Below are 20902 nucleotides of genomic sequence, written 5' to 3'. Positions count from 1 at the left end.
AGCGATAGGCTAGGCAGGGAGGGCCGCACACCAAGACACGTGGACTCCCAGCCCGATCTCCTGGGTTCCCTCTGTGTGTGTGAGAGAGGGAGGGAGAGTCATTTGTTCTCTCCAACTCCCTGCCGACTCTCCTCCTTTCAATCTGTGATTCATTCTGTTGTTCCGGCTGGCTAGCTCCGATCTCCCAGCGCGCGCGCACACAGCCCCACACATTCCTTCCCCATGAGTTTATCCCGTCTGAGCTTTCTCCTCCTCTTCTGCAATTTCCATCTCTTTAATCTTCTCGCGGTTGCCTCTCCCGATTTTTAAATGCAATTTAAAAGTATGGTCCTTTTTAAAAAACCTAGCAAAAAAGAAAGAAGAAGAAGAAGAAGAAGAGGATTTCCCATATTTGATGCACGTGTTTCTTCTCCTTCCTTGAAGGTTTTGAAAGCAGAGGCTGGCTGGCCATCTGCCACGGATGCTTTAGTTGAGATTCCTGAATCTCAGGGGGTTGGACTAGATGACCCCGGGGTGTCCCTTCCAACTCTACAGTTCTATGGTTCTTTGAGGATAGAAACCCTTACACAACAGTCCATGAGTGTGTGCTTATTCGGAAGTGAGGCCCATTGTAAAGATCAGTAGGGTCTTACTTTCCGTTGTCACCTTATTAAGTCTGTATTAAGCTTTGGTCTATATATGCAGCAAGGGACGCAGATAGCGCTGTGGGTTAAACCACAGAGCTTAGGACTTGCCGATCAGAAGGTCGGCGGTTCGAATCCCTGCGTCGGGGTGAGCTCCCGTTGCTCGGTCCCTGCTCCTGCCAACCTAGCAGTTCGAAAGCACCTCAAAGTGCAAGTAGATAAATAGGTACCGTTCCGGTGGGAAGATAAATGGCATTTCCGTGTGCAGCTCTGGTTCGCCAGAAGCGGCTTAGTCATGCTGGCCCCATGACCCGGAAGCTGTACGCCGGCTTCCTCGGCCAGTAAAGGGAGATGAGCGCTGCAACCCCAGAGTCAGCCACGACTGGACCTAATGGTCAGGGGTCCCTTTATCTTATATATGCAGCAAAATGAGGGGATCAGAGTTCTGAGGCGGCAGAAGGGATAGTCTCATATATATTGTTGCAGGAATTTATGTTTAGGTTGGGGGGGGGTTGCCCCTCCAGCAGATATCATGCACAGGCAGCCCACTACCAAAACCAGCAGTATCGCTTTTGTGACTTTTGTGATTTGTCCCCACAAAACACTTCATCACAGTTTCTTCCTATCTATTCAAAGGGCCTTTGCTGCACGATACCAATGTCGCGACAGGACTCCCACCTGCCACAAGGTGGAACAAGATGGAAGCCCCGAACAAAAGAGCCCCCAAACTTTTATTAGCTGCTAATCCCCATGCTAAAGGGAAAGGGAAAGGGACCCCTGACCATTAGGTCCAGTTGTGGCCGACTCTGGGGTTGCGGCGCTCATCTCGCTTTATGGGCTGAGGAAGCCGGCGTACAGCTTCCGGGTCATGTGGCCAGCATGACTCATCCTCTGGTACGAATAACAGGATGGTTTCTTGGTCTTTAAGTGATGGGTTGCACCAACTGCACCACTTGGGGGGGATTTTTTGTACAAAAATATCCTCAAAGGAATGGGAGAGAAGCAAACAGTTAAAATGGAAATAAATACTTTTTTAAAAAGTGGAGTACCATTTTGCAGGTTGGGGTAAGAGGTGCAAAGGCGGAAGACGGCTGGCTTAAGGTGATGAGTAAGTTCACAGTTGTGATGATTCAACCTGTTCCAGACAGTCTGTTTATTGAGTGTTTATCCTGAGCTGCTTGCACAGAGACTAGATAGCACCGGCCGTTTGTTGAGAATTCCTTCTGATTTATTGGGAGAGAGGCTGGGAGCAAATCCCCCCCCCCCAATTTCCAGTCCATTTCCCCAACTATTTCTTTACCACTAAAAGTCAAATTTGGAGGGGAGGGAAGCAGGTTTGTTATGCGAGGCCTCCAAATCAACCTGATTTTTATTTATTTATTTAACTTTTATCGATGTGGCAAAACACAGATACAAAACTTTCCCACCATAGGCACATGTATAAATAAGCATAAACCACTTCTAAAAAGCCCAACTTCTTTGCCCTGCCACATGCACTCTTAATGACAGCATTTGATTTAACCCTGTGTCTATTATGCCCAGTTATTTTTCAATGCAATTTACCGCAGGCACCTGTTTCAACATTTCTTCTCTGATAATTTTATAGAGGTGCATCGCAGTGGTTAATTTTATGATCTCCGATTGCTCCCAGGTTTTCCTGATTAATCCTATTCGTTGTAGTGCTCTATTTTCATGTTTTAGCATAGTATATGCTTCCTTGCAATGGTTGCTGCATGTTAGACTTGTGTTTGGTATTTCACAACCCTCTCCTGTCCTGAATTTTTGGTATGTGATTGAATCTCATCCAGAAATAGCGACAGTCTGGAAGCGCCTTTAGTAATCAGCCAGTCATGGGAATTATCCCCGTATCTGTAAACACAGTGGGGTTAGATGTTGGATAGTATCTTCTTGAATACTGGGAGCAATCTGTCCCTATTTGGATAGGGATGTCACTTGTGGGGTGATTGGCCCCCACATTTTTGCCTTGGCCAAAATAATGCATGAAAAGGGTTTACTTCCCAGGCAGAGGGCAGCAGAACACTCGACACTTCAACCCAGAAATTTTGGGAGTTGGATGTACAGTGGACGCTCGGGTTGCGAACGTGATCTGTGTGGGACGCGCGTTCACATCCCACAGCGCCACATCTGTGTACGCAATGGTTGTGATTCGGCGCTTCTGCGCATATGCAAAGTGTGATTTAGCGCTTCTGCACATTCGTGACTGCTGAAACCTGGAAGCAACCCGTTCTGGAACTTCTGGGTTTTGGCGCGTCCATAACCCCCAAAAAGGCAACCTGAAGCGTCTGTAACCCGAGGTATGACTGTACAGTGGTACCTCAGGTTACATACGCTTCAGGTTACAGACTCCGCTAACCCAGAAATAGTACCTCGGGTTAAGAACCTTGCTTCAGGATGAGAACAGAAATCACGCAGCGGCAGCTGGAGGCCCCATTAGCTAAAGTGGTGCTTCAGGTTAAGAACAGTTTCAGGTTAAGAACGGACCTCCAGAACGAATTAAGTACTTAACCCGAGGTACCACTGTATGTTGGAGAATACTGAACCATCTCTCTTAGGCCGTATTCACACCATACATTTATAACACTGAGATACCACTTTTAACACTCATTAAACCATTTTGGCAACTGTAGTTTGTTAGGGGTGCTGAGAGATTTGAGGAGACCAGCATTCCCCTCACAGAGCTACAATTCCTAAAGTTCCTCATGAACACAAGAGTGATTGTTCAACTCTGAATCCTTCAGTGGGGACGCAGGTGGCGCTGTGGTCTAAACCACTGAGCCTCTTGGACTTGCCGATTGGAAGGTCAGCAGTTCAAATCCCCATGGCAAGGTGAGCTCCCGTCGCTCTGTCCCAGCTCCTGCCAACCTAGCAGTTCAAAAGCACACCAGTGCAAGTAGATAAATAGGTACCACTGCGGCAGGAAGGTAAATGGTGTTTCTGTGCACTCACGGTGTCCCAGCCACATGACCCGGAAAGCTGCCTGTGGACAAACGCCGGCTCCCTTGGCCTGAAAGCAATCCCATGGTCACCTTTGACTGGACTTAACCGTCCAGGGGTCCTTTACTTTTACCTATCTTCTTAAATTTGATCCCTCCCACAATTCAACCCGATCAAAGTGGTCCTTTACCCACATTACTAAGGGCACTTTCAGACTGCTGCTATTTTGGGGTGAGATTCAACCACATACTGGCCAATTCAGGTTGCACCATTACAATGGAGAATATTTACCCAGCAATCACCTGACAGTTTGCAATAAGGAAAGTGATGGGGAAACAGACGGGAAAATATGGGATAATGACATTTAACCTCCCCACAAACAAATCAGGATGAAAATAGCCAGTGTAGCCTCACTAACCTGTAAACAACTCAGGATCAGGTATGCTCAATAAGCAGGCCATCTGGAAGCAGACAAGAACTGAGAATAAAGCAATCTTTTTTATTCGGTCCACAAAAAAGAGTTTCATCTATTTCAGGTGTTTGAACCCCATGATGTTTTAAAGTAACCGGTGACCAACACCCCCCCTCTTATTCCCAGAGAGACCAGGGCTAGCTAGGGCCAGTTGTAGCTTCATTTTCTTTTTAAAGACACTCTTAAGATTTTGCTTTTTAAAATTGTTCTTGCCTCTTCAAGTTCTTTGCTGCTGAAGTTCTGAGCTCCGCTGCTATGAAGTTACACTTGTCGATCTCTGAGCTATATTAAGCTCTCTTACAATACAGAACAGACGTTCTCTCAGTGGATCGACATCACCTCATTTTTAGTTTATTTTTAAAAATCTCACACACCTTAAGAGTTCAAATAGAGTTGGTCTGACCTGCTTCACAGACAACATCTCTGTGGGGGGGAACTAGACTGATTGAAGGGGTTTTTGTAGCAGACTTTGGACTGATCTCTGCAGTCGGAGGGAGGCTCAGGTGTTGAGAGCTTCCTCTGCCCCCCCCCCAAGTCACGCTCTCCCTCCCTCTCTGGCTCAAGCTGCCCCACCACCTTCAGATGACTCACTGGGTGGTGTCAGCGGACAGGCTGGTATGAACTAAGGGGACAGGAATGTGCAGCCAGCGAGGCCATAAGGGCAAGTGCAAGGAAAAGAGAGGGAGAGGGTGAGTCACAGGGAGAGCTGGGGGGGGGGGAGAGAAGAGGAGAAAGGAAATTATGGGGGAGGAGGGGAGGACCCAGCCAAAGGCTTTTAAAGGACAGAAATCGGGAAGTGAAGAATAAAATTAAAGAAGAGAAGAGCCGGGGGAGAGACGGGAGATTGCAGAAGCATTTAATGGTTATGTGGCTTGGTTAATAAGCATTTCCTTACCTACAGGGCCTCCCCCTGCCGCAACCTGGCCATCTTCCAAGTGATCCCAAGCAGAGCATTAGGAGACACAGCGTGGTAAAAAAAATAAGAATCGAACCTGCAAGCTTGGCATTATCAGCACTACGCTCTAATCAACCGAGCTGAGCTATGAGCATCAAGAGAAAATTAAACCGAGGCTGCAGTCCTATATATGCAAGCGGGGTTTGTATGTATCATAGCCAGCATGTGTACAGACCCTCATAATAATAGTAATAATTGGAGAAGCTGTAATAAGAAGCAACCGGAGCAAAGAAGCCACTGCTCAGGGAATCAGAACAAGTTGCTGCCTGGTGTGCAAACACTACTCTTGCAGGTGCTGCTGAGCCAATGTTACCGGGCGAGAAAGCGCCACCAAAGATGAGGTGCCACCACTACTAAGGCCCTGCCGCCCGCCATTACCTGCCTGACATTTGAAGGTGCAGCTACGCAGAGCAGGGCCTCTGTTGACCTTTGAAAATAACAGGCAGGCATACCTGGGAGACTGTAGCCTTCCATGTACACAAGGGGGGGATGGGAAACCTGGAAGAGGTCCTATGATGAGAGCTGGGGAGCTGGGAGGAGGCTTCTTACATCTAAGAAGCCACTGGGTGAGATACGCCCCAGAAAGGTAATGGGGTGCAAGCACAATTTCCATGAGTGCAGGTAGTCATCCATTACAGGCCGTGCTTTGTCTGTGGAGGAAGCAAATTAAAGGCAATTACAACAGCCAACCCCAGCCTTTCAAAGTGCCGACAGCAGCTCACGCTGTCTCCCAAGTTCAGGCCTGCTCTGTTCCTAAGGAGAGAGCTCCATCAAGGTGCCTTCAGGCTACGCTCTGGATGTAAAGGAAGACAGGAAACCACCCAAACAGCTGCTGCACTCCCAACCATGCCCTCCCTCCCCATCTGATTTCGCTGCGTATCTGGGACCACTCAAGGCTTGAAAAGGGCCAGAGCTCAGCTTGAGGCAGCCAGGGAATGGCAGGGAAGAAGGGACTCTTTGGGGAAAATGAGTTCTTGAGAAAAGGCAAGTATTTCTCCTTTTTTTTACAGGAGTGTCCATGATCAGGGATGGGTCTACTGTGAAGCTAAAGCTTCAGGGCCTCTAATCCCAGAGGGAACCCCAAAAGCAACTTATAAAATGATGGGTCTAGTCGCACGACTCAAACGAATTGTTTTTGTTCTTGTCTCTACAGTGGTACCTCTAGTTAAGAACTTAATTCGTTCTGGAGGTCTGTTCTTCACCTGAAACTGTTCTTAACCTGAGGTACCACTTTAGCTAATGGGGTGCGCCACTGCCGCACGATTTCTGTTCTCATCCTGAAGCAAAGTTCTTAACCTGAGGTACTATTTCTGGGTTAGCGGAGTCTGTAACCTGAAGTGTCTGTAACCCGAGGTACCACTGTATTTCAACAACCCCAAAGTTTGGGAGTCAGTTGTGGTGATCTGTCATGGAACAACCCCCTTGAAGGAGGCCACTCAGACCTCGTTGTTGGTTGCGAAGGGCCCCCCATAGCAGTTCAAGCTTCAGGACCCAAAAACTGGCTTTGCGAGTTGAGCTATGCTGCCTTCTGGTTCCCCTCCTTGTCCAAGGAACGGGGACAATTCAGACAAGTCAGACCTGCAGCCCCCCTGCCCGCAAAGTCCTTCTCATTCTCATCCAAGGGACAGGGAACCCAATGGCCCTCTAGGTGGTCCTAGATGACATCTCTTGTCATCCCTGACCCACTGGCATCACTGGCTGGGACTGATGGGAGTTGGAGGGCCACAGACCGCCCACTTCTGCTGTAAGGATTCCTCATTCATTACAGTGGTGCCTCGCAAGATGAAAAGAATCTCTCTTGTCTAGGTTTTTTCGTCTTGCGAAGAAAGCCCATTGACGGATTATCGGATTATCGGATCAGCTGATAAGCGGCTTAGCGGCTTAGAAAAAGGGGGGGAGGGGAAAAAACCCGCAGGAACTCTCAAGACATTTTCGTCTTGCGAAGCAAGCCCATAGGAGATTCGTTTTGCGAAGCACCTCCAAAACGGAAAACTCTTTCGTCTAGCGAGTTTTCCGTCTTGCGAGGCATTCGTCTTGCAGGGCACCACTGTATATACATAATGCTCTGAGCACTCAAATAATAATAATAATAATTCAGGCAGCTTCCCATTTACGCAGGGGTTACGTTCAAAGGCACAACACGTTTAAGTGAAATTGTGTATATGGCAGACACCATTGAAAAAGCCTGCAAACACCCTCTAAACCTCCGGAACCCCTTCTTAAAGGAAACCCTTTAAGAAACCAGCAGCACTCTTGGGATTGGACTTGCAAAGGCTGGTGGGATTGCTGGACACTGTGTCTGCGCCGTTTTGGTTTGCCCCCTTAAGTGCCACTTCTGGGTGTGGGGTGACACACATGTAAATGGTGAGTTGCCCGCATAGAACGCTGTCGAGTATTCAGTCGTGCCGCCACACTTTCGCAACCGAAATAAAGCACCCCTCGTTTCATCGATAATTAATTCTATTTTTTATTTAAATCCACAAACTCTGGTTCATGAAACGACATGCTGTTCCCCACCCCCCCTCCCCGTGCCTGAAAATCACACCCATAAAATTAAACGTTAGAGATATAAATAGCAGTGTCTCTCTGATTGAGCACCAGGGGCAGAGGAGAAACAGGAAGAACTGAGGGTAGTGGGGTCTTGTGGCTCCTTGCGGGGTGGCCCAGCCACCGCGCAAGAGGCTCAGTTGAAAAGACAGTCCCTGCTGCTCTCCTGGAGAGCCATAGCACCCAAATAAGACTTCTCTATATACAGATAATCTAAGAATCACATTCATTGTTAGCCCGAAGATGCTCCGCAGCGGGAAACGGCACAGGCGATGCCGTGACCTTCCTAGCAAAAAGTGACCTAGCTGGGAAGACTTGGCAGCTGAAAAGCTCTCTCTGCAGCTGACTCCCCAGCATGAAATTTCATCTCCCCAATATGGGGCATTAAGATCGTGGGGCACCAGAGGGAAAAAGAGAGACATTTCCCCCCCACCCATTTTGCTCCTCCCCTAACACTGAAAAATTTAGAGGGAGACGGATGTGCCGTTCCAAAGGGATGAAAACAAATACTTTTCTTTTCCTTTCCCGAAATGTACAGAAGGTTAAGAAGGCGGAAGACCTCCCCACACACCACGTTGCCCCCCCCAAAGGTGAGTGAGTGAGTGAGTCAGTTGGCATGTGTGCAAAAGTGTAAGGCCCCTGCAGGGCCAAAGGAAAACGTCCTGCCCAGATTCTTCAGGAAAAGTCAGAGGTAATGAAGAGGCTGGATTTATCTCTTCTCTTGCGCTTGAAATGTCGACCAAGATGATCTGTGGGGCGGGAGAGAAAAGAATGGGTTGTCAAAGGCATGGAGACAAAGTGGGATGTAGGCAGAGCGCTGCTTCCGTGTAAAAATACGTATTGTTAGAAGCTGAGGCTCCAATACTTTGGGCACCTCATGAGAAGAGAAGACTCCCTGGAAAAGACCCTGAAGTTGGGAAAGATTGAGGGCACAAGGAGAAGGGGACGACAGAGGAAGAGATGGTTGGACAGTGTTCTTGAAGCTACCAGCAGGAGTTGGACCAAACTGCGGGAGGCAGTGGAAGACAGGAGTGCCTGGCGTGCTCTGGTCCATGGGGTCACGAAGAGTCGGACATGACTAAACGACTAAACAACAACAACAACAAGCAGGATTCAAACCCGTGCCTCCAGGTGAGAGCTGCAACTTGAGCCTAGCGCCTTAGGCCCCTCAGCCATCCTGGCTATAAGACTCCCATCATATCCAGGTTGGGGAAGGTGGGCTTAAGAGTGACCCAGGTCCAAAGCATACTGGGTAATTTGGGGCCAGACACCATCTTTCAGGGTATCCTATTTCCCAGAGCTGTTGTGAGGGTTAGAGACCAGAGTTCCGTTTATGCTGCTCTGAGAAAGGGCATTTATTTACTTATCAGATAAAAAGACCCACCCCCCCAGGGTTGAGATTTGAGAAACAACTACTCAGAGCTTGGCCAGGAGAGCTGGACGCTGAGAGGCTGGGTGGCCATTTGTCATAGATGCTTCAGTTCATATTCCTGCATGGCAGAGCATTGAACTAGATCACAGTCAGAATCTCTTCCAACTCTACGATTCTATGATCCCCACAACTGAATCTATGCCTTGTTAAAGAAAACCCTATCTGCAACCATCAGTCCTCCTAATTTAACAAATACTCCTGCAAACACACGTTGTCGTTTTCTCAAACCCAGTTTTGGGATTATGGGAATGGAGGAAGAGGAAAAGCCTGGAGACATTACCCAGCTTTCCCCCTACAGCTCTTGAGGACTATAAACTTGGCTCTTGTTTTTTAAGTGAAAGATGCTAAGTTAATGCAGCTGGCAGAAGCGAGCGGGGTAGGATGGAGCTGTGGTTACAGATTGGAAGCATCCGTTCTTACCTTCAGTGTATCAGCGATTCCTGAGCTGAATGGCCGCCAGTCTCTTCAATTGGTGCTGGAAATAGAGAAGGCAAAGTTTAGCCATAAGTGCGGGGGTGGGGGGCTCTGCTGTCGAGATGCTCCCAGGAAAGACTCCAGTTTAGGGTTAGATAACGGGAAAGAAGCGACTTACTGGTGAATTTCTCCCGCCGTCGGCAGCGGGCGTAGATTATGATGCCACCTATCAAAACCGCCAGAGTTAAGGCACCCAGAGATGCTCCCACCATAAGCCACATATTGAAGTTGTCTGGGAGTTGAGGGTCTCCGCCTGCCAGAGAGAAGAGAGAGGGAAGGGTTAAAATTAGCCTGATCCGCTTCTGATCCCAGCACTTCCTCCTGGGGCTCCCCTCAGACCAGAGTCTCTTAACAATTTGAACCAGACTTGTCTTCAACAAACATCCCCTTTTCCTTCCTGCTAAACCATTTCCCACAAGGCCACTCGCTTGACCCACGGCTGTAAGAGGAACGAAACGGTGCCAAAAATAAAAAGTTGCAAATCTCAGCTTCGAATTCAGGCTGGGGGATGTCGCTGATCTTTTTCTTTTCAAGCCGCAGGCTTTTTGGAGACCAGATTTCAGCACACACTTATGCCAGCTGGGAGGAGAAGGGGGTGCAGGGAGAAGAGAAGCAAAACAAACCCCCAAACGAAAAAAATTTTTTTTTTCAAATTCTGTTTAATGCGATGAAGATCTCTTTCTATGTACATTTGATATTTGGTCCTCCTCTTCCTGGATTCATGCCAGTTTTTCTGTACCTGCCATGCACAGAGTCCTGCACCCTTCAGTGTCAGTGCGGTGTAGTGGGTAGAGAATGTTAGATTAGGGCCCGGGTTCGAATTTCCGTTCAGCCATAAAGCTTGCTGGGTGGAGGGGTGACACGCAGGCCTATCACTATCTTATAGCCTGGCTTAAAGGGCTGTTGTGAAGGCAATGGAAGGAGGGGCATGAAATAGAGAGGGGTTCGGTGCAGATCACCCTTGCAGGCAGAAAGCTACCATTCCTGGCTTCCTGCCCTCAATCTCCCCCCCCCCCAATCCCAGTTCTACTCTCACAAACGGCTTGTCAATATAAGAAGTCAATGCAGCTGGAGCAACCCAAGGTTCCTGCCCCAGTGCATGCTGGGTAAGGGTTGGGGCCGGCCACTCACATGTGGTGCAAAAGTCATTCTTGTTTTGACGCTGGCAGACAGAGCAGTCCATGCATTTCTCCAGGTCTGGGCTCCAAGACTGGCCTCCGGGGCACACGGAAGCTGGAGGGGGGGGGGAGAGAAAAGGAAAATTTAGGCAGGAGTCTCTTGTCTGTGGAAGCACTGACATCTGTATCAGCCTAACCTTCCTCACAGAGTTGTTGTGAGGATAAAATGGGGAGAGTTACATATACCACCTTGAGCTACTTGGAGGAAAAGGTTGTTGTTGTTGAAAGGTGGTTGTTGTTATTGTTGTTGTTGTTGTTATTATTATTATTATTATTATTATTATTATTATTATTATTACTATTATTATTATTGCTGCTATTATTATTACTATTATTATTGTATTATTATTATTATGGCTGGGTTTCCCAGCCACTCTGGGCGGCTTACAGCATATATAAAAACATAATGAAACATCAAACTTGAAAAAACGAATGTTGCTAGTACATACAGGTGTTTTGGTAAGTCACATCCAGCAGGTTTATACCACTGTAAGAGTCGTGACTCCCCCCAGCACAAGAATCTTGGGAACTGTAGTTTACCCACATACAGAGAGCTACAATTCCAAACAGCCTTAGCTATGGTTCCCAGCAAAGGTGCCAACTTGAATAAAATATGGGGGGGGGGGAAGGTAAGCCCTGCCCCACATAATTGATCACATGATGCGAAACCCCCCCCCCATTTGAATGGAAATGCCCATCAACTTTCTGGGGGGGGGAATGGCCCCCTCAAATATTTTAGGGGGGGTGAAAGGACCTCGCCCCTAGGAGTTGGCTCTATGTTCCGTGGGGGGGGGGGAAGCCATGGGTGTTAAAGTGGCATGAATGTGCTTTAAATGGATGGTGTGGATGTGACATCCGTGTTGGCCGGCTCTGCTGCCCTCCCAAACCAGCTTGGAAAGGCTACAAGCCAGAGAGAGATGAAGGGGGGGGTTGGGGGGGGCTGGGATTGGCAAGCAGGCTTCTTTGGAAGCCACGCCCGCTGGACTCATTGCAGCCTCTGGACTCCCGAGCAAATCGCGGCTTAGGAGGAGCGCGCTGTAAAAGGAGCCGGGGTGGGAGGGAGAGAAAGACGATTAGGGAGAAGCTGAATGAATGAAAGCGATCAAGCGACAAGTCAGAACATGAAGACGCTTAACAGCTGAATGAAAAAGAAGAAAAAGATCCATGCGCGAGGCTCTCCTGTCCCTGTCCCTATCCCATGACATGAGGGTCTATTCCCAGAGGGGTAACGTCAGTAGGGAAAGGGGTGTCGTGTTTCGCCCCGAAACCTGAACCAGACCCGAGCAGCAGTAGCAGCAGGAGAGCATCGGGGGGTCAAGACTGAGAGCATCACGTGGCGAAGTTGTGGCGCGGGGGAGGACAAGGACCCCCTCCCCCCTTTTAAGTGACTTCATTGATAAAATATGCCCCGTGCAAGCGAGCAAACAGATGGCGCCGGGCCCAGAAGTGGAACGAAAGAGACGGTGGGGCGGAGCCGGTGGGTGAGTCACCATGTGGGTCGCCTGATGCAGCGGACGTCAGATTTCTCTCTCCCCACCCCCCAGGCCCCCAATTGTCCGCTGCCCGGATCCTGCTCTCCTGTCCAAGTTTTCTCACTTGTGACTCGCGGGGGAAAAGGAAACTTTCACCCGCAAGGCAGCCAATGGGGAGGCGGCGCTGGCCGAGGGGGCGTGGCACCGAACTCATGGAAATTCCAACGCGGACCAGTCTCGCTTCTGCCATTGATCTTTTCGCGGGGGGCGGGGGGGGGCTCCGTGCCATTAACTCGCGGAAATCGTGAGTGTCGAGAGCGCCTCTGGGCATGGGCAGACGGCCTTCCCTTTCCTAGGCGGGCTAGAACCCCGCCCCCTCTCCCCATCGCCTCTGCTGTGGATTAAGCCGGGATGGGGGGGGGGGATCCGTTCCAAACATTGGACTCGTCACTTTCCCTGTCCCCGCAGGCAAACATTCAACAGGTCGAGCCCTCTCTCAGACGCGAATGGTTTAAAAGGTTGCACCTGTTGCAATTCTGCCTGGAGAGCAACTGTTAGAGAAGCACAAGAGAGGGCGGCAGCTTTACACCCACGCAGAGGAAGGGATGGAAACGCCGCTACGTCTAGACACAGGGCTGTTGAACGGAGTTCTGTGTGATTCGAAAGCTGACATACTCGCTTGGCCCCTTCGTATCTGGGTTGCTTTGCCACTTCGCGTTCTCGGGGGGAGAGCCCAACAGCCCCCATCCCTAGCCCACCCCGTCGTCAAAGATCCAGTATTCTCAGGTGGGGCTGGGACGCCGGAGAGCCGCTACACTGTCAGTGTGGACAGTAGTAAGATCGATGGACTAGCAGGCGGCAGAAGAAGTTCAACAGGTGCAGCCTCCCCATCTGCATGCCCGGGAGAAAAAGTTTCACCTCCTTGCCTCCTGCCCGCCTTGGCTTTATAGCTGTGAAGGTGGCTGGGTGAGGCGACACCACTCCAGACCATCCCACCCCGCCGCTTCCGGAGACCCCTTTACCTGGAACCGGCTCTCCCGAGGCTATCCTGCAGAGGAAGGGGAAAAGCCCCACCAGGACGGCTCCCAAAGGCGGCAGCATCTCTCGACCGCTCTCCCTGCCTCCGAGGATGAGGAAAAGGAGCGACTGAACCGCTGGTCTGTCTGTGACTCAGCTCCAAAGACTTTCCTCGGCTCACTATAGAGACGCCCACGCAGATCCGGAAGGCCAGGATTGGCGGGCAAGGAGCCAGGACTCCTGGGTTCCATCCTTTGATCTGGGAAGGGGGCGAGGGAGGGGGGGGGCGCTGTCTAGCAAGTTAAAGCAGGAAAAGCTCAGAGCGAGAAATTGTGGATTTTCTGGGCAGGGCGACGAGTCGCCTGGATTTAACCGGGGACTGGGAGGCGGGAGAGCTGGGTGCCAGGACGCCTGGGTTCCCCAGAAGGAGGGTCCCGCTGAGGTTTTTGGTTTTTCCTTTAACCCACAAAAACAAACCCTACAGCCTGTTTCATGCTGCTCCTTGATTTTGTGGCTTTTAAGTTTATTATGCTTAGGGGTTTTCTTTCAATAGGTACACTTTGCTTTATTCCTTTTGGAAACCGCCCGGGGAAAATGATCGAAGGGCGGTATAAAAATATTTCTAATAAGTAGACGTTAGATCAAAGGGGAGATGCCATAAGCCGAAAGCTGCTCTGAAATGACTGCGGTTGTTTGTTTTAATAAGGTTACTTTAAAAGCGGGGGGGGGGGGGAGCGGTGCATAGAGAATGAATGAATACAAAGAGCTCCTGTAGGAAACGGCAGGGGGAAGGAGGTTGGGAGGGGATGGTATTGGGTTAAAGGAAATAACTGGGGCTTCTGAGTTCTTTGGAAAACTCCGTCTCCGGGACTGTCTGGTCTGAGAGATTTAGTCAGTCGCTAAACGAATGGAACCACTCTCGTTAGAAGCACGACTGCTGCCGCTTGTTTTTTTACCCCAACGCAAGTGGAAACAAATTGAAGGAGATATTTTAGAGAAGCCACCCTAGAGAAGTCTTGTGGTTACTGGGTGGCGATGAAAAGACATTCTGTACATGCTCAAGAGGCACCCTCGTCTTCATTCATTCAGACATTCCTCTGCTGGATTCTGGGAACTCTGAGCAGGTTTGGGGGGGGGGGTCCAGGAAGTAGCCTTCCTAAATTCTCTGGAAATCGGGGAAAAGAATCCACTTGGTTAGAACATCCTGGCTTTCAACACTCAAAAGTTCCCCTTTCTTCATTACATGTATCACTTTTTCAAAATTAAAAATACTAAAGTAGGAGAGTATGTATGTAACTTTGAAACTCTCACATTTCTGGGTTCAGAAATGCATATTTGCCCCTCTGCATTCCAAAGGAAATAACTGGTACATGTGTTTTACATTAAGCAAATTTCTTTTTTAAAAAATAAAGTGGAAGCCGTTTCCCTGGCTGTTCCACTAGCTGCCAAAGGTGCCCCCGCCAACTCATGTTTGAAATCCTGACTTTGCCATGCACAGTTTCTCCCAACACCCCCCAGGAAAGACACATCTATGCTTTAGGTGTCCTAAAAGTGTACATTTTAGGTTGCCGCACAACATCTGACTTCCACAGTGCAGAAATGCCCTGGATTTCAATAGGCAGGAGACTCTGGCGAGATGGTTGTGCAATCCAGGAATTCCCCAGTGAAAGAGGACAAGGTGGGGGTGGGGATGTCTGCCTGCCAAAGAGCTACTACAACCAGCAGGCAAGTCCAGTACTTGGTATACCCTCCACTTAGTGCATATGAACAGCCGGAGCTTAATTGGATGAAAGCCCAAGAGCCATTTAAAATGTAGAGGTGGGGTCTGCGAGTTAAATCTTTTGCTCTGCTGCTGCTAAATAACCACAGCTCTCCCCAGGTTATGCCTTCATAGGATGCTAGCCTGAGGGCATGTTTACCAGCCCCCCCCCCCGCACTGACTACTCCAAAGATGGGGGAAATTACCTTCCAGGTGTTCCTGGACTCAGTGCTGGATTTATGTATAAGCTAAACAAGCTATAGCTTATTGCCCCACTCTCTTGGGGGCCCCCCAAAAATTAAAGAAAAAACACACCTGGATGTACATTTCCAAAATATAACACAAAAAACCAAATAAAATAAAACATACATACAGCAACAGTGTTTTGTGTTGTGTAGGCTCCTATGGTGTAAGTCATGGGTAGGCAAACTAAGGCCCAATCGCTGTCTCAAATGGCCTGTGGACGGTCCGGGAATCAGCATGTTTTTACATGAGTAGAATGTGTGCTGTTATTTAAAATGCATCTCTGGGTTATTTGTGGGGCATTTCCCCCCAAAACACAGTCCAGCCCCCCACAAGGTCTGAGGGACAGTGGACCGGCCCCCTGCTGAAAAAGTTTGCTGACCCCTAGTCTAAGTAATGGGCCCCGCCTGCTAGCCTGCTCCCTAAAATATCACTGGTTAGATACCCATTAGATCCATAAATTACCATATAGCATATATTCAACACAAAAAACAGCAATAATTTGTTGTTGGACATATAAAGGGCCCTTTATATGTAGCTTAGGGCCTCATCAAACCTAAATCCGCCCCTGCCTGGACTCCATCTCCTATCAGCCCCCACTATCCTTGGAGCTGAAAGCCAGCAACATTCGGAGGACCACAGGGTCCCTGTGGCTGGACTCTTCCCTGACTGGCAGGGACTCTCCAGATAAGGTGGGAAGGCCGAGAGCTCGGTGGCAGAGCCCATGCCTTGCAAGCAGAAAGTCCCAGGTTCAGTCTCTGGCATCTTCAGGTGAGAGAGCTGCTGCCAGGCTGGGCAGATGAGGTCTGTCCACACTTTAGGTTGGTCTCCGCCAGCATAAGGGTGAATTCTTCCATCAATGGTATTTTTTTTAAATTGATTTTACAAATATAGAATTTTAACAATACAACCATACACATCCACATTAAAACATTCCTCCGAATCTCTGGACTTCCCACTTTCCCCTCTATGGGTCCTATTGTTAATCTTTTCAACTGCATATTTTTCAGCAGTCCATATTTTATATACAGTGGTACCTCAGGTTAAGTACTTAATTCATTCTGGAGGTCCGTTCTTAACCTGAAACTGTTCTTAACCTGAAGCACCACTTTAGCTAATGGGGCCTCCTGCTGCTGCTGTGCCACCGGAGCACGATTTCTGTTCTCATCCTGAAGCAAAGTTCTTAACCTGAAGTACTATTTCTGGGTTAGCAGAGTCTGTAACCTGAAGCATATGTAACCTGAAGCATATGTAACCTGAAGCGTATGTAACCCGAGGTACCACTGTAACTCCATTGTCTCCATAGTACTTGCTACATTACAAGTGTTATTGCAATCCTGCTAAAGTTTTCATTTGCTTACATTGGTCTCCAAATAAAATTATATTTTGTCACCATTCTTTGTTCAAGTTTTGTTCTTCTTGGTTCCTGAGCTTTCTGGTCAGTTTTGCCATTTCGGCATAATCCAACAGTTTGTCATTCTTCTCTGGTAAGGAACTATATCTTCTTTCCATTTCTGGGCTAGGAGCATCCATGCGGCTGTCGTCGTGTACATAAAAAGTCTTTTCTGTTTCCTTGGAATATCAGCACCTACAATTTCTAATAGAAAAGCCTCTGGTTTTGTTTGTTTTTTAAAATAAAAGTTAGTTTGGACATTTCCCCCAGCTCATTATATATAATTTCCCAGAATGCTTTTATTACCTTACAAGACCACCACATATGATAAAAGGTGCCTTCTTTTCCTTTACATTTCCAGCAGATATTTGTACCTGTCTTACACATTTTTGCTAACTTACTAGGAGTCAAATACCATCGGTACATCATTTTCATAAAGCCATCTGTGGTATTTTACCCTGACATGTTTCACTTACATTGCAAAGGCAGGATCTCCCTTCTGCTACCCAGGCTGTGGGGAGGCAGGGATCTTATGGGCACATGTGGTGGAGTCGTGCCAAAGTTCAGAAATTCTGTGATCGAGTGATTACAGAAATCAGTTCACTTATGGGGTCCTGGACCCTAAACTGTGTATTTTTTCCTAATTTTGATCAAGGTAATGTGGATCTTTTATGTGAACAGTTAATGGTAGATCCCTTGGTAGCCCCTCGATTAGTAATCCTCAGGGCTGAAAAGATACATCCTGCTGTTATAAGAATTAAGGTCTCAAATATATAAATTAAATGTACAAGGCAAACACGTACATAAATATATACACCACATGTCTGAAACAGTACAGGAAGACAGTCCTGAAACCATTTTGACTCTCCCAAACTGACCAAATGTTTCTCTGCAAGGAGGGAGGAAATGAAAAAAACCTCCCCATTGTCTCTGTGCTCATCAATCCTGCCTTAAGGGCACATTTAAGATATGAATAGGGTGAGCCTGTGACCTGTATTCAGGAATTAAGTAGTTGTAATAACAAAAGAATGGCCAGTCTGGGCTGGTGATCCAATCAGTGACCATTGACAGGTTTTCTGCCAGACAGGATTTTGCTGGAAACCACCTTTCTATTATGTATGTTTGATGTTTCTGGGGGTGGTCTGGAGTTTGATGGTGGGCAATTTCAAAAGTCTACATAAGGGCGAGTACACCTTCGTTCTGGGTCCCTCCCCCCCTCCTGTGTGTGTGTGTGGGGAGACCCTATTGCAACAGCTTTAATAAATAGAGTCGTCAACAGAGTCGTTTAATAATAGAGTCGTCAACAGGCTCATCTCAGCTATCTGCCAATCTCCCATTCCCACCACCCTTCTGAGTAATACCCCTCCCCACCTTCTCACTATATAGAAGGATCTGGCAACTTCTGTTTCAGTGTATCTGAAGAAGTGTGCATGCACACGAAAGCTCATACCAAGAACTAACTTAGTTGGTCTTTAAGGTGCTACTGGAAGGAATTTTTTTAGCTTTAATAAAGATTAGGCTTACTAGCTGCTTTGCTTCTCAATATTCTTTGGTTGTTTTCTGTTATTTTCTCCCACAGATAGAAAACCTACAAAAGGACTCTATGGGCTCTTGGGTACCCCATATGGGAAAAGGAGCAGGTTTTTTTCTCATAACATTGCTATACCCTAGGTCTTCACCTGGTGAGTGGCAGCCTGACCCAAGGAGCACTTTGTTGTTGTTGTTGTTTAGTCGTTTAGTTGTGTCCGACTCTTCATGACCCCATGGACCAGAGCACGCCAGGCACTTCTGTCTTCCACTGCCTCCCGCAGTTTAGTCAAACTCATGCTGGTAGCTTTGAGAACACTATCACGAGAGTCCCATGGACTGCAAGAAGATCAAACCTATCCATTCTTAAGGAAATCAGCCCTGAGTGCTCACTGGAAGGACAGATCCTGAAGCTGAGGCTCCAATACTTTGGCCACCTCATGAGAAGAGAAGACTCCCTGGAAAAGACCCTGATGTTGGGAAAGTTGGAGGGCACAAGGAGAAGGGGACGACAGAGGATGAGATGGTTGGACGGTGTTCTCGAAGCTACCAGCATGAGTTTGACCAAACTGCGGGAGGCAGTGGAAGACAGGAGTGCCTGGCGTGCTCTGGTCCAGGGGGTCACGAAGAGTCGGACACGACTAAGCAACAACAATTTTTTAAAAAGAGAGACATGGTGCTAAGGGATAAACTGTCTGGGAAACTACATAAATGAAGAACAAAGAAAAAAAATGTTTAGGGGCACTTTCCTTTTCCTTTTCGTATTTAAATACTGCCCCTCAATGAGGCCAAACTTAGATTCACAAAATGTTTAGGAGTATGCGTTACCCCTGTGTCCCCCCCAGAAAAAAAGCACCGAAAAGCTCCATGGTCATCATGGCAGCCACCCCAGAGCCAGTTGGCAGGGATGTTGAAGTGTCCCCCCAAACCAGCACTCTAGGAGTCCTAGACACCACCTTTGAGACCAGCTCTGTCAGCTCAGGGAGAGAGACTGCTGGGCAGCAAGGTGGGCAATAAACATGGAAAATCCCAAATGTGTCCTAATTGCCTCATGCCAGGAGACCTAACCTTAAAGACTCCCACAACCAGCTGGGGGTGGGGGTGGGGAGACACATCACACAAGCCGGATCACAAGCAAAAAGCATCATATCACCCAAAATATCTGGAGAGCACCAGGTTGGCAAAGTCTAGATTTTGGGGGTACCCGTGTCCGGTTTAGTATGTGTGGCCAGGCCTGCCTAGTACTCTTTGAACTGAACCGGATTGAACTGAGAAAGTCGCGTGCTCCTGGCTTGTCCTTTATTGGAGATCTCGCCTCCCCAAACTCAGCCTCCTGAAAATCCATTCATACCAAACTGGGCAATGGAGGTTATGGTGGGAGGGACTCAGAGTGGCAGCGCCGTTCCCTATTGGCTCCTTTCACTGCCATTCACCCTTAATTCCGAGTCCTTTCCTTGCCATCCCCATTCACACGCTTCCCCCACCCACCCTGCCGGTGAGAGGTGCTTTAGCGCCACCTGCTGGCTAATATTTCAATTGCTCCTTGTTGCTTCCACACCCGCAGACTCCGCTGTGGCTTGGAGAGTTAACCCAAGATGTGCAGGTAATAATAATAATAATAGGCAAGTGTGGGAGGGCTAGTGATGATCAACGTGTGAAAATCAGTTCAAATGAAGATGGCCTAGCTAGCGGGTCAGAAAACAAATCTGCAAAAGATTGTCACCAACAGTCACCAACATTAAAAAACAAACAAACATTGGGTTGTACACAATAGCTAAAAAAATCACATTAACCGGCAAATTCGGGGGGGTGCAATGAAAGCTGATTTGGAACATTGGTGAAGCTTGCTCCTCGAAAACAGAACTTTTTCCTATGAGAAAAGTGACCTGGTGATTCATTGGAAAGTGTGGGGCGCCACTTGAAGGATGCAACTTTGTCTAATTAAACTCCCTACAAGCAGTTCAGAATGGATGCTCATTCAGAAGACAACTGTTATCTCATCTCTCCACAACCAAATCAGGACAAATGCTCAACACACAGGTTGACCAGAAGGTGAACAGTTAGCATGTCAGTCTTGGAACTGGACTAGAAAGAGACACGGAGACCGGACTTGCTGTCTGCGAGAGTCTAAAGCTATGGCTTGGGGGTCCCTCCCTAGAAAGCTAATGGAGGAGAAGGATCTGTTGGGGTCTTAATGCTGCGTGAACCTTCCACCTTCCATTCAGCCTGTATATCTGTGGAAATAAATCTTTTACAGCAGAAAATGCCATCAGCCTCCAGTGACCTTCATTCCAAGGAGACCAAAACTCTGCTATGCACCCAGACCTTGGTGATCTCTTCCTGCTTTGAGATTGGGGTGTGCTTAAAGGTAAAGGTAACGGGACCCCTGACCATTAGGTCCAGTCGTGACCGACTCTGGGGTTGCAGTGCTCATCTCGCTTTATTGGCCAAGGGAGCTGGAGTACAGCTTCAGGGTCATGTGGCCAGCATGACTAAGCCGCTTCTGGCGAACCAGAGCAGCGCACGGAAACGCGTTTACCTTCCCACCGGAGCGGTACCTATTTATCTACTTGCACTTTGATGTGCTTTGGAACAGCTAGGTTGGCAGGAACAGGGACCAAGCAATGGGAGCTCACCCCGTCGCGGGGATTCGAACCACCCACCTTCTGATCGGCAAGTCCTAGGCTCTGTGGTTTAACCCACAGCGCCACCCGCGTCCCTTAGCAGTATATAAATGCATCCAATAAGTAAAATAAATAAATAGCAGTTGAAAACAGCCCTACCCTCTATGGATCTGTCTGTCCCCCTGTAAAGCAATCACTGTTTGGCATCAGAGGGAGATTTACCCACTAGAT

The 20902-nt window shown here is 48.3% G+C and overlaps 1 protein-coding gene across 1 annotated transcript; it reads right to left on the bottom strand.

Moving 5' to 3' along the window:
* Positions 1-7447: 7447 nt before the first annotated feature.
* On the bottom strand, positions 7448-13328 carry TNFRSF12A (TNF receptor superfamily member 12A). The gene is made up of 5 exons (XM_081167252.1): positions 13131-13328; positions 10590-10691; positions 9577-9711; positions 9405-9459; positions 7448-8301 (listed from the first exon to the last, which is right to left on the bottom strand). The coding sequence occupies exons 1-4, from the start codon at positions 13207-13209 to the stop codon at positions 9407-9409; spliced, it is 369 nt and encodes a 122-aa protein (XP_081023378.1). The 5' UTR covers positions 13210-13328; the 3' UTR covers positions 7448-8301; positions 9405-9406.
* Between the last annotated feature and the right edge of the window lie 7574 nt (positions 13329-20902).

This window comes from Podarcis bocagei (genome assembly GCF_964188305.1).
Source record: "Podarcis bocagei genome assembly, chromosome: 13".
In the NCBI taxonomy this organism is placed as follows: domain Eukaryota; kingdom Metazoa; phylum Chordata; class Lepidosauria; order Squamata; family Lacertidae; genus Podarcis; species Podarcis bocagei.
The sequence above is the reverse complement of the archived record's forward strand: the minus strand, read 5'-3'. Positions and strand labels throughout refer to the sequence as shown.